Raw genomic sequence first — 14,908 nt, 5'->3', positions numbered from 1 at the left:
GAAAGTGACTATAGTATGTCGATGATGGAGATACTATAGCTAATCAGCGTTTCTAATTCCAATTTGAAATTTTCGTCATTAGTCGTGTGACAGAATATGCACATTTGCATATTGAGAGGATTGGGCAGTCCTTCCTTATAATCCTTTAATATTAATTTTAAAAAAAATGTAGTCATTCTAATTTCATACTAAGAAGTACTTAAGCCACACAGATTAACAGATTAAAAAAGGGTAATGTATAATTGTGTCGATTTTATTATTAAGATTCCAAGATACGATTAGTAATTCATGGATAAAGTATTTAGATTGTGAATATTACGAATTGTTATACAACTTTATTATAGATTTTAATTAATATACGGTTCTTAATTTTTCTGTTAGTTTAATTCTTATAGGAAAAAAATTCTAAATCAAGAAAAGCTCAATAGATTCTATGGTACATATCACTATAATTATTATGTTTCAATCAATTTTATATTAAAAATGTATTATTTATACTTAATAATTTTTACTAATTGTTTATAATAAGTCTATTATTTACACAATTTACTCATCATTCAACTGAAAAATTAATTATTTAATCAAACCATTAAATTCTATATCAATTAATTTTTAACCACTCATTGTACAATATTATTTTCTTTTAATAATCTCTGTAAATACAATTTCTTTAAGTTATTGAGTATCCCATTATTTACTAATTTTAGAATTTTTTTATTAATTAACAACCTAATTTAAAATTCACAATTCATTGTAAAAGGTTGTAGAAAAACCGTTTTTGACTAGATAAAATATTTATACAGTTTTCTTAAATGTGAGCAGCTTCATTCCGTTATTACACTATGCTTTCAACAACTACAGCAGAGTTATTTTGTACATATCATACAGTTTATTATGAAAACTACAAGAAAACTACTAACCATTACATCAAGTTAATTCGAGGTAATATAGGAAGCACTAAGTATATATGTAGAGTGTGCTGCACCGCAAAAGATATTTTTATCTTGACGCATTATCTTCCTACAATTAACAGGTGCAATTCCATTGATATTGAAGATGCAGCTTTTCTAATAAATAATTTCTTAACTAATTAGTAACAAAACAATTTTAGTAAATTAATTATTTTAGAAAATTCATAGTATGTACAGCATCCAAACTTCATTTGATAATAATCAAGCCAGTCATTTTCCTCCCCCAGCGCAAACTCCTCGATAAATTAAGTTTAAGTACTTTTTCTCAAAAAAGTGAAAGATTTAAATTCCTCGGTGCCATCGCAAGTGAAGATCCTGAAGTCAGCTACATGTTTACAGCAGCATTAAGTACCTCAAGCTCTGAATAGCTATAATAACGTACTTGCATCTTGAGAAGCTGTCGCAGGCAAAATGCTTTCTCTCTTTTTTCGTAGTTGTATCATTGGCCCCGGATTAGCCTCCACCAAGCATAAATACGTCTGATCCCTTGACTACTATTAGCTTCAACTAGCAGAAGTCGAATATACGTGGTACGCGTCCAATCAAAAGATCGAAAAGTTTTATGGCGTGGAGACTTCGTAAACTTATAGGATATATACGTAATTAATTAAAAAGGTTTTTTTTGATAAGTATATAAAAGATTTATTATTGTTCCATGTTCAATGCTTTGATAGCTAGAATGAAATGTTCACTTTACACCTCGTGTAAGTAGAATGCAAATCGTATGTCGTTAAATACGCAAGAGGATTAACGTTAGACAGTACTTGGACGTATTTCAAAAATGTAAATACCCTGCACTTTATTAAATATAAAAATATTGAGTTATGCTACAAATAAATCAACGTTTTTCTAGATTTCCTTTTATTAATTGTAATTGTTTGTTATCCCTAAGAAATAAAAATTTAATATACATTGTTATTAGATTATTGATCGAGATTATAAAGGAATCAATTAGATTAGATGTATCTGATTTTCTTAAAAAATAATATTATTTGTATTGTAAAGAAATTAATTTCAGCATAATTGGAGCATATATGAATTTGGCTTAAAAATATCCAATTAATTGTTATTATTATTACTTCCATTGCGGTGATACTGAATCTTAGTTCAATATTTTTGTTTCTGTAAAAAATAATACCTTACCTAGAAATAGTTTTATAAATTATATCATGATAAATAAAATAACATAATACAATATACTAAGACGTGTAGATTTATTGGCAATAAATAAATTGTATTAATTATCTTATATATATAAAGAAATTTAATTATTGGTTGTTTTTTATTCAAATAATTTAAAAATTTATTAATGTCTTCATTTGAATGTATCATTAAATAGTCAAAAAGAGTTTAAATGAAACTTGGTCATCGATAAAATATTTATATATTAACACATATAAATACATATGATTGTGAGAAGAAATTCTCCATGGAGGTTATGTCGGAAAGTGTTGAACAAGAAATTTCGAAGAAGTAGGAAGAAGGAATGTTTGCTGGGATCGTAAATCTGAAAGCAAGTGTATTCACAGTGTGGGGAAAGTACTTGAATGATTGGCATATTTTGCGTAATCTTTCCTCGGGTGGTTGCTGTACTGTTAAAAAAAAAAGAACAGAAAATGGAAAGAAGGAATTGCAATTGTTCCTTTGTCTGCTATACGAATTCCACGATTTCATCTAGCGTAAAGAAATGACGAGTTCACATTCTTTGCCTTCTTTTTGCGATATAAAAGATTATAAATATTTGTAGAAGAGTATGAATGTATAGTGTATTTCTGTTTGAGGGAGTTGACAATATAAAAGTATACAGACATATTAAAAAGAATTAGTTTAAAAAAAGAGTCCAATTATAAATAGAAATATATTATTATTGAAATTGTATAGGATCTCTTATCTCACTATTCAAATAACAAGATAAATTATTTTTTACTGATAAATGCGAATTCTTACTTTCTAATAAGAAGTTTATGAAATTAATACGTTACAATACAATGAGACTACTGAGATCGATCTATATTCGATATATATGAGAATTACTAAAATACACGGAAGTAGTATAAATTACTCCATTTATAAAATTGCTTGAAATATAGATTTAAAAAAAAAATTCTGTATGAAAAATCGAGATATTCGATGGCAATTCTAATTTTTATAAAAATATAAATGCACTATAATAATTATAGGCGTTATTCATTGGTCCCCATGTGTTACGACGTTTTACATAACCAGTTATTACAGGCATTAGTAAAACTCACTTTCTAGGTGGATGGATTTATTGAAGACTATAAACATGAATTTGGATTAGATGAGTTAATAAAGAATGTAAATGTTTAGAATAGATGGACGTAAGTGACAAACTTAGTATACTGGAAAGCTAAGCTTTTAATTATTATAATACTCAATTATATAATTACAATTAATATGTCGGAATACCTATATATATGTGTGTGTATTTATCATAAATTCTTTATATTGTATAAGCTAATTCAAAATAACGAAAAAATAGGAAGAACTAGAATTTTCACATTTCTTATGGAGTTGATGTGAATTTTTAATTTTGAAAGGTTTAATTGAAAAAATATCTGCCAATTATTTAGAAAATATTTATCTGATGTTATGTGTATCAAAGATTTAAATTAAAGCACACATACTGATACTCCCTTTCTCTTCTGTTTTAGGCTGGCTTAAGATGGACTAGATCGGCATCGAAAATGACTTTGATGGTATGTGATTAATGATATTTTTTGATATTTTAAAGTCTTTTTTTTTATTTAGCGATTTTTCTTTACTTTATTGTAAAAAAATATTCATGTTTTATAAGGATGTAATAATTTAATGGAAAGCAAAAGTATTGCAGCAGTTTAAAATAATAAAAAAGATTATTCGTAATATAAAAAAACTATAATGAATAAAGATTTTGTCCATGATTATTTATTATTACTTTCCATTTATATTTCTTATTTTATTATAATGGATGTTGATCATTGATTAACCTTGCTCTGTGACGTATGAGAAGGTTCGATAATAACGATTTTCTGTATCGAAAATTTTAGTACTATCAATACTCTTACAAGAAAAATATTTTATTATTTACGTCAAGAATATTTTCTTAGAACTCTGACCGCTTGATTTTATGTAATTTTCTAGCTACTCTGTCACATCTTTAATAAACGTCAATTCTTCTTGAAATAGCTAGTAGGCGTTCGTTTTGTGTTTGCAAGATAAACAAGTTAAAATAACCTAACCACCTTCCAGACACTCATGACTATAACGACGAACATAAATTGTCTTAATATAATTAAGATAAAGGATAGTAATTGTTTATTTCTTAAAACAACTCATAAAATATGTATTATTTTTATATTTGTTTTTGAAATTGATATTTTAAATTAATAATATAATATAATTTTTTTAATTTAATTTTTTTTCGAGAAATTGCCTTTTAAAGTATTGAATAAATTAAAAATATAAATTTAAGTGTCTGTAAGTGAACACATTTTTTTATTTAATCTAGATGCAATCAATCGTATTCTTATTAATTAAAGATTATAATTAAAATATATTATACTTTAATTAATAGCAAATCTTCATAGCTGTTTAAAATTGTTCATATCATTTAAAACGCATCATTCTTTATCTTTACATCATCCTGTATTTTATAAAAATAATTTTTTTGTGTATCTCAAATATTTAACACATAAAATTAATAATGATTACTATCAATTGCTTTAGTTTTGTAAAATGAAGCAAATAGGAAAAAAAAGTTTTTCATAATTCAAGTACGCGATATTATTATTAATCCTTATCGTTATCATATATCGTCGCCTACAAAAGTATTATTTTTGTCGGTATACGAAAAATTCTTTCACTGTATTATATATGCATTCGATGAAATAAAAATACGTATTTTCATAGTCGAATAATAAAGAAATTTTTTTAAAAATTTATAGTTAAATTAATTTTTAAATTTATTTCTGACATCTATATTTTACTTGTGATATTTATCAATATAATTATAAGCTTGCAGATTATTATTGTAATTATTCTGAATTTAGTATGGAAAATACATGAATATTAAATTATTTTATATTTTATAAAATTATGATATCTGGAATAAAATATTAAATATTTTAATTTTTTCTTATTATAATTTTCATCTTATTATTTATAAATTATTAAATCGTATAAACTGTATTTTTCGTTTTAGTAAAATTTAATTAACTTACTCAGACATGATGTTATAAGACACACAGATAATAATCAAAGCCAGAGGGAGAATATTTAATTAAGTTGCACTGTTATATATTATTCTTTATAGTATTTACATATTGAATTTACAAACTATGTATATACTTGTGTATTATGTAACAAAATAAAATAATTACAGAGTTATAATTTTGCTTTAATTTTCTGGTTGTATTATTATTAATTGTTGAACTAATAAATGGCAATAAAATCTTAACAAATCAGTTATATGTCTATGCTCAGAATTGCGATCTCTTGTCTTCTAACAGCAGAAAGAAAATTGTTACATCACCGTTGGTTGTTTTGACAGTTTCTGAATGCCGAATCAATTGAGTTGCTATTAATCCATACATCATTGTTGGCACACCTAAATGTTAACGATTAGATTAGTCAAATTAATAAGAAACATAGTCCTATAAAGAAACGTCACATATTTATGAATACGAAATTAGTTGTAAAAAAAAAATTGATTTTAAAATGTTTTTCTTATGAAGAAATTGATTATAAATGAATCAGTACATATGTTACTCAACAGAAATTCAATATATTTAAATCTATTTAAATTATGTTTTAAGAAATAAACTCAAATGAAAATAAAGTATATTAAATATTACTTAATTAAATGCAATAATTTAGAACAAAATTATTGTGCGGTAGGCTCAAATTGCTAAGCAAATAAATGAAAGTGTATTTGCCGCATGCCTTTTTATAGTTAAAATCTATCGTTAAAATCCATAGTTTAATTAGCTTCAGTATAGTTATTTATTTGTGAATTTGAATAGTTAAAAATACGTTTAACGAGTTTTTGGTACTACTAAATGAATTTTATCCATCAACTTTCACGGAATTTATTCTTTAGAAAAACGTAGCTAAACATGTAAATTTAAAGATATAACCAATATGAATATTTTATTTCAGTTATTTATAAATATTTTTGCTATTTTTTAGATCATTAGTCAATATTTAATTTAAATTTTTTATTGAAAAAAATGCAAAGAGTTAAATGAAATTTTGTTGTATAGAAATGGAAGCGTTGCTCAGTTTTATAGAATGATTTAGAATATCAGATTATTTTAAGCATTAATATTTAACGTTCCATATATTAATGCATACTACAAATGAAGTTTAATCACATGTTTATTGATAAACATTCATCATTCATATTAAAAATAACTTTATACATAATATGAGTTGTGATAGAGTTGAGTTGAGATAAAAATTTGATTTTATTTTATTTGTAATGTGATATAAAATTGAAATTTTCTTTTCCGAATATTAGATCTGTAATATATATTAAACTGCTGTTGATGAATATACTTAACTCGATGCTAATAATATGCAATTAAACGCTTAAAACTTTATGAATACAGCTTTATCCTTAAAGCACAATAATATATAATCGCAATAAGGATTAGATGGATTTTTACATTGATATATATAATATAAATATTATAATTATTTTATCCATATTATTTATGAATTTTCGAATGGATGTTTATCTATCATGTACAATAAATAATAATTAATTTTAATGGATAATTGTTTTTTTTTTTAGTTGGACAGAGTATCATTATTTATTCAACATAATACATAAATTTATTGAAAGTTCCAAGTTTTAGAAATTAATTATTTAGTACAAATATTGTAATTTATTTATTTGTTTCTTTAGTCGAAGAAATTATATTACAATTTTTTGTAATGACGAAAGGTTTCGTTTCCTATTTATTATTCGTTTAAATGAATAAGTAAAGATTTTAACATTTTCTGGATTCACATCCTAAATTTTAAGAGGTTTTAAGGAGAGTGAGAGCGAAGGGAATAGTTATGTTCTCCAAGTTTAAATATTAATTTAAAATATACAGGTTTAATATCTTGATTATTTAGGCACCATACAAAATGTAAAACCGATAAGAATGTAATGGATACTTTAATAATCGCTTTTTGTCGTCATTCATATCTAAGAATTTTTCTATGTTCATTTCTAAGTTTTATTGTCTAAGAAAATTGAAGGAGCTTTACGACTAAAAATATGTAACAATGTAATTTGGCGCTTACCGAATAATTAAGCCAGAAATTGCAATTCAGATTGAATACAAAAACTGCAGTTACCAAATTGTCTCATTGATTTATGTCCCTATCGTAAAACGTATAATAATCGATTGAAGAACGGCCTAATTGTCATTTTAATAAAATCATTTCATTCTAATCCTTAATATTAATCATTACGAAGTGATTAGGTATAATTCTATAATAGTTTATTATTTATTTAACGCAACTGAAGTATTCAGTGCTTGTGGTCATTTACCGAGGTTCAGGATCTTGATAGCCTTGAAAAACTTGTCGTCGAAGTCGAGGTTCTCATAGGGTCGTTTGCTGCAGTGGTACTTGATATAGGGGAAGCATCCGGTGCGTAATACGTGATAGTTACTGCTGCCCACGGGCCAATTGAAGTGCGACATGCTGCGCTGGTCGTTGCGCACATCCGCGTATCGCACAAAATATGACGTCCACGGTGGCTCTTTCGTCTGCACTAAATAGTTCGTCAGCACCTGTTGTAATCCAAAGGTAGTTGGCTGCTTATATTAGCATATTTTAATAGAGGTTTTAAGAAGACGTTTGTGACGTGAATTTTATCACTTAAGATTGTGTGTCATGTGATTGGAATACAGAGTGTTAAAAGAAAACAATGGATGATGCGTGCGCATTGTGTGTACGGTGCGGAATCGGTTATTCCTATTCTATTTTCTTTTTAAAACTCGCCTCTCTTCATTTTTGCATTATATTTAAAATGGAAATTATAATATCATAGTAAGGATTATGCATAGTTTGCAAATGAATTTTTATTTTTATTTTTTCGACTATAGTTATTTAACGAATGGACTAGTTGCATGAAATACAATTTTTTCAATGTATTGAACAGGAAAATGAATTTATTGGGAAAGTTCTTAAATGCAGTACATAACATTTTTATGTTGTATCGATAAAACAATTAGGATAAAGAATTTTAAACACCTAATTTATTATGATATCCAAAATCGAATTTTCATTTCTAACTTAACAAACATATCGTGTCATAAAATACGATACTAATTTTCTTGTAAGTTTTATATTGTTTTAAGACAGTATATTCAAAGATATTTAGATTAATTAAAAATGACAAAATAATGCATGATATCGCATAAAAATACTACAGAACATCGGCATTGGAGACCCCATTATTATTGGTGACATAACATGCTTATGATTTATTACGAAATACCTTATCGTAATTTACGCTATCAATCGTAAATTCACATTGTAATGAGGCGATATTTCAAATGGACGAGGCGAGTTTATGGTCCGGCTTATCGGTTTCACGTCCCTCGGGAAAATTTTAAACGCGACAGGTGGCGTCGATTATTTTTTGTTTCCGTCATTTCTGAATCGCTGACGAGCGCTGCTGAATTACGATACTTCAACAGAATAAGCGGAAAAGTACTCGTTGCTAATTCAATAATAATAACTTATAAAAAAATGAAGAAAATCACGTTGGCCTGAGAGAAAGAACGATAAATAAATAATTCACAAAATATGAATAAATGCTCGTTACGTAATGAAGAAGATTGTAATTTCATTTTAATAATATTTTCGGAGTAAAAATACTTTTGTTATGTAAATGCAATTTAGTTTTATTGGTATAAGCTAATACGTTTTAACTCGTGTCCTTAATTTTAATAATATTATAGATATTAATATTCTTGAGTATGAATCAACATAAAATTTTGTTTCATTGATATGCGCATTCAAATGAATAGCAATCCTCATCAGTGCCAAATAAGTTCTATTTTCTTATTGTATTTAAAGTAACAGAATCAAAATAAAAGTTTGTGGTGTGATAAATCATTCAGTAGTATTTTTTCGTAGCTATTTTTTTATATTAAAAAATAGCTTGAACAATTCATCATACTACCCTACATATTCATTGATTGTATTTAGTGCGACAAATAGTCTGAATACTTATGTAAATATATATATACATATATACAAAATGTTGCGTTGATTTAAATTAAACTTAATAATATTTAGTCGTTGTACTATAATAAATAATCATAAATGTATTCTATGCGAATTAAGTTGATCATCGCACATCAATGTGCCGTATTAATTATGAAATATTTACTTTTTAACGCGATGGAAAAGAGAAGAAAGTAGGGATATTCGCTGAGTTATTATTTTCACTTGAGATTATTGTTCAGGTTTAATAAATGAGGTACAACCATTCGTTACGAAAATCAAAAATTTTTACTAGCATTATCATTACCGTTGGTCCTAGTTATATATAATACTCAAATTCACTGTACTCTAACCTATATCCTAATTTGTTACATTTTTATAATAGTACTAATTAATCATTCCTAGTATCGTCCATTTAAATATATTATCTTGTAAATAATATCACACCAAATCCATACCAATGCATTATTTTAGTATCACCTTCAATTTTAATACTTGATAATGCAAATTCATTAAAATAAATTATTTGATTTTTATTTTTTATAAAGATCTTAATTATATTATATTATAATTATTTTATAATTATATTATATTACTTTTTTGAAATTTCTAATGCTAGCAGTAAAAAAAAATTTCATTTTTCTAATTATTACAAAGTAATTTTGTATGTATTAATTGAACATTTTTTACAAAATAAGTATTTAATGCACGAACCTCTGAAGCCAATGGTTTCAATTTCTTGGATGTGAAATATTGAACAAACTTTTTCTTCATTTCGATACAAATGTCATCGGATTATTCGAAAATTTCCAATTAATTATATTTTGTTTTATTTAGGGTTACAATATTGTTTTATACCTGAAAAACTGAAAAGTGTTAAAAATAAATTATACATACGAAATAGTAATAAAAATGATAATACATGTGAGTAAAAAGGCATATACCAATACATTAATACACTTCTAATATGTACGTGAAATCTCAAATTTAATTTTTGATAAACTATCTTCAACAAATTACTTCCTTTAATAATTATAATCTAAAATATGTATTTTGTTTGTTAAATGATATTTTTACAACATTAAAAAAATTATGAAAAGCGACATAAGAAATTCATGAAAAACAATTTTTAAAAAAAATTATCGTTTTGAAAAGTAGTTTTTGTGTATAGTGTGACATTGAAAGCAAAAATTGAAAAATGCCAATCTGAGAAATTAAATTAAATAACAATGTGTTTACACCAATGTATTTTATTGTATTTACATTTAAAACAGATAAAAATAGGTTAAATGTTTAAAAGAATTTGCTTAGAAATTCATTGAATAAGATCTTCGACATATAGACATGTTATTCTCGATATCAAACATCACATACAAAATGATATTTCTTTTTTTTATATGAATGCGTATATTGTGTCAGAAGCGTATATATTTGTAAATTTGTGCATCTTAAATACTATTAGAATAATAATTGCAAAGTGTTTATTAAACGTCATGGATCACTGCTAATTGATATTTTATTCTGTAATTTATTTTAATAAAGTAATCCGTTATTTTCACATTTGAACTTATTTTATTTAACATACGATAACTCATTATAAATTACAAAAATCGATATATATATATATATATATATATATATTTATATATATATATATATCGACTGTTGCAATTGTTCATAATTGGAATGCAAAAATTCAAACGTTTTAGTCAATATTATACTACACAAGATCTTTAATGTAAATGTATTTATCAGCGATAGCAGTTTTTGTAAACATTTGTTGATCAAAATTAGATTCAATGAAGTAGGCTTCGGAATATTTAAACATTTTCCGTTATTTTCACGTCTATGTAACATACTTTTATATTTATCTTTTATTAAGGATACGAAACTTGAATTAGTGAAAGCATATGTAAAATTCAGGAAAGTGAATACCAAACATATTCATTATCTGTTCGAATACTCATAAAAGAAAAATAGTTTTTGAATTCTCCATACACCAGAATTGAATTACATATCCCGTTATGTGTTACCTCATGATTTTAATCACAATTACTGAAAAAGAATCTCGCTGATAGTCGCAATAATAAGTTATAGCCTAATAATGAAAATATTTTTCACTATTGATAAGTTATTTGCATAAAGTAATTATCCGATTATGGTGTGAATAATTGCAGCATTAATTATAATAGCTGTTTTCATGAATTATTTTAATATCTGTGCTACTCTGGATTTTCATTCTGGATAAAACTGAATATAGACACTTGGCAGCTATATTTAACTTCATTTTATTTTATTTAATTCATTTTAAGTCTATTGAAATTTATGAATAACATAAAAGTATGTTGTGATCGTATAAAAATTGCAGACGATTTAATCAATAAAATATATATTTCATAGAAATAAATTATAAAAATTAATTTTCTTTCTGCTAATTTAATGTACTTTCCTTTATTATTCACATGCAAAAATTATTTGTAAAATAAATAATTTTACATTACTTTCTCAAAAAATGAATTGTATAATCTATGTAGCAAGTATGAATCCATGCTATGATGATCAAATCAGTGTTTGAAGAATATGATAGATACGAAGTTGATATTTTAAATATACTTAGTAAGTTCACAAGTAAATTTCATAAAAAATGTAATAAAATATTGTTAATCATTCGCCATAAATTTAGCATTTCGCGACTTTATGTTTTGTCCTGATTTTCATTCCATTTTTCTACCCTACGACATCGAGATATTTCGTGTAACCATGACGCGAAAATTAATGATACCGCAGTCGCCGCATCCTTCATTTTCTTACAAGGCGCGACGCACCTTGATTTACGGTTATGAAAATGACGAGATAAGGCGAGATGCGCGGAGACTTCCTTCTTTTCTTCTTATTTTGCGATGCGCGGTGGCGCTGATACGCCAACTTTATTTTTGTTTTAGCTGTCTATAAGTCGTTTTGCCAGCAAATTTATGCCGATTAGTTTTATTATGCGGTGGTTTATAGTACCCACCTGCCCCTGATTGAATGATGTGACGGGCAATGTATATTTTTATATTTTGGTCGATGCGCCTATTTATGTATTTTCCAGGTTGTTACTATCGTTATCTCGTCAATAAATGCGTGAGAAAAATCTTAACTCGGCGCCAATCAGAATTCGTTCTATAGTCCAGAGAAATTTCGCACAAGTTATAATAAGTTATATCTTAGCTGCTCATTTTAATATTATCGCTATGTTTTTGGTTGTCGATTTCTTAAGGTCGTCATCATGTGCGAAAATATCGAAAACACTTATAAAATTCTGAGACGACGGTTGAATTGGTAACTCAGAAAATGCTAAATAAGTATTAAAAATAATGATTCTTGCGATATACAAATTGTATGAAATAAGTAAAATTATAGTCCGAAACAAGTTTTGTTTATAGCTGATTCAATGGATAATGATGACTAATAAAATAAATTGAAGTTATGCATATATTTTTAAGAGAAAAAAGGGGTTACGATAAAATCTACGAATGTATGCACTTAATGTTATCGTTTTAATTATGAGTTTGTAACTAAAATTTGTATTATTCAGATCAACTTCTATTTATTGTACATAAGTACTATTTGCGTAGAGTTATTTTAAAATTAAAATCTGATGTTATAGAAACATTAATAATGAAATATGCTTTTGTTAATAATCAGACACAATAATTAATTGTGTCTCTCCCTTCTATTTCTCAGTATTTTTTAACATAAAAATATTTATGAAATATTAAACCTACCCTGATTTTCACGTACTAGCGTACTTTAATGTATAACGAATGGAGCAAACTTTAAACGAACTTTGTTTAAAAAAAACAACTAAAAAACAAGAAAAGATGAAAAAACAAAAACAAAACCAATGGTCTTTCTTTTCTTACCTAGTAGTTCATTGTTGATGGGAGCGCCGTCTGGCGTCTATTCTCTATACAACAGCTGATCGTTGATATCGTATAATATAATCGCGCTACAGACGCAATATGCGTTGAGGCTCATCGAAATCTAGTAGCAGTAGGAGCAAGTTCGAACTTTCTCTTACGACCGACACAGCCGAAAGAATATTTTGACAGTAAACCGTGATATAGGCGACCGGAGAACTGCTGCAGCGCTCATTCGGAGTTCATCTCGCGCTTGCGTCTATGGAGATGGTCGACGAGTTTCAGCGTTGCCAGCTCTGGCGGCACATTCGAAACGCGGTGTGGAAAGTTGCACCTCCACTCTTTTTTATTATTACTGTCGATAGTCTACTCAGCTATAAGCTATTTTTGCAAAGTGTTCCTAATCTATTCAGAGGCTTTACCAATGGTTTGCGCTCTGTAAATTCATTTACGCGCGTGCGAACCTGCGCTAGCATACGTTTGCACTTTTCCATTGCGACTGTCATGCTAATATGGGCACGAATCGTATTTGTATCGTAACTAAATGCACTCAGATAGCTTGGATATACTAGTATTAAGCTTATTACAAATGATGAAAATTTTAGACGAAGCCGGTAAATTTGTAACACGTTTTAAAAGTTTTTATCAATTTAGATGAAACAGCGATGTCCAATCAAATGTATCGCTTAATTCATTCTTTTACGAAACATGATTTAGTCATTTTATAACCTTGCAGTGGCGTTTATTCATTTTATGATAGTAAGCAGCATTAATACGAAAAGATATTGAGTTTTTAGATTACATTTTGAACAATCATCTTTTATGTCCCGATAACATTATTTATCATAAAATTTTATTATAATTTATTATCGTTAAAAACATAACTGTAATTAGAAAAAAGAATAGAAATATCCTCATTAATGAAAAATAAATCAGTAGCTGGATTCAGGAAACGGTAAGCGGGAAAAATACGAATAAAAATGCGAAGCTCCTCTTCATAATTCAGACGAAATTACATTCCGAAATTTTATTGATAGAATCATAATGATAACCAAACTATTCCATTCGCTAATACATATTACTCTACTCTTCCGTCGAGAATAATTTTGTAATTTCTTTTTTGAAAGATCTTTCATTAATATCACACTCCTAGGTTTACCTAGGGATTTAAAATTGTTACACTTTATCAATACTTTATGTATTTTATATATATTACTTTGTTTCGTAATGTTGGTAATGAACGTTTTATTACAAGCTTAGTTAATAATCGTAATATAATTCTTAGCTTTCAACAAATTTTCTTAAAATACTTAAGAATTTTAATCATTAGAGTACAAAAATATATCGATACTTCCGTATAAAAGGAATATTTCAAATTTTCAGACGGATCGTAATTTTCAAATTATATACATAACAACTACTTCTTTATGTTTTTATAAAAAATAAAATTTGTAGGACAATTTGCTTAGATTTCATTAATCAATGCTTTAAATACTAATGAAATATAAATAAATAAATATAAAAAATCATTTAATATAATAAACAATTATTCTATTATTATTTCATAATTGTAATAAATGATTTATCATTTATTAATTAAGTTTAAAGTTTAACTGTTTTTCGATAAATAAAGATTACATTGTATTAAATTTCTAACAATTTATAATTTTCATTTTTCAGCATTGTTCTTGCTCGCGTTAAAACAACTTTATAAATAAAATGAAAGGAAATTTCATCTAGTAGAAAATCGTAATTATTACAAAATGGTAAGTTATTACAATGATTTTCTATCGATTACAC

The 14,908-nt window shown here is 26.3% G+C and overlaps 1 protein-coding gene across 1 annotated transcript; it reads right to left on the bottom strand.

Moving 5' to 3' along the window:
* Positions 1 to 5,374: 5,374 nt before the first annotated feature.
* LOC105360658 (uncharacterized protein C15orf61) lies at positions 5,375 to 10,012 on the bottom strand. Its single transcript, XM_011497627.1, has 3 exons — positions 9,921 to 10,012; positions 7,519 to 7,762; positions 5,375 to 5,580 (listed from the first exon to the last, which is right to left on the bottom strand). Exons 1-3 carry the CDS (start codon positions 9,978 to 9,980, stop codon positions 5,453 to 5,455), a joined length of 432 nt encoding a protein of 143 aa, XP_011495929.1. The 5' UTR covers positions 9,981 to 10,012; the 3' UTR covers positions 5,375 to 5,452.
* Between the last annotated feature and the right edge of the window lie 4,896 nt (positions 10,013 to 14,908).

The sequence above is a fragment of the Ceratosolen solmsi genome, unplaced genomic scaffold (genome assembly GCF_000503995.2).
Source record: "Ceratosolen solmsi marchali unplaced genomic scaffold, CerSol_1.0 scaffold10, whole genome shotgun sequence".
NCBI classification, from domain to species: Eukaryota; Metazoa; Arthropoda; class Insecta; order Hymenoptera; family Agaonidae; genus Ceratosolen; species Ceratosolen solmsi.
The sequence above is the reverse complement of the archived record's forward strand: the minus strand, read 5'-3'. Positions and strand labels throughout refer to the sequence as shown.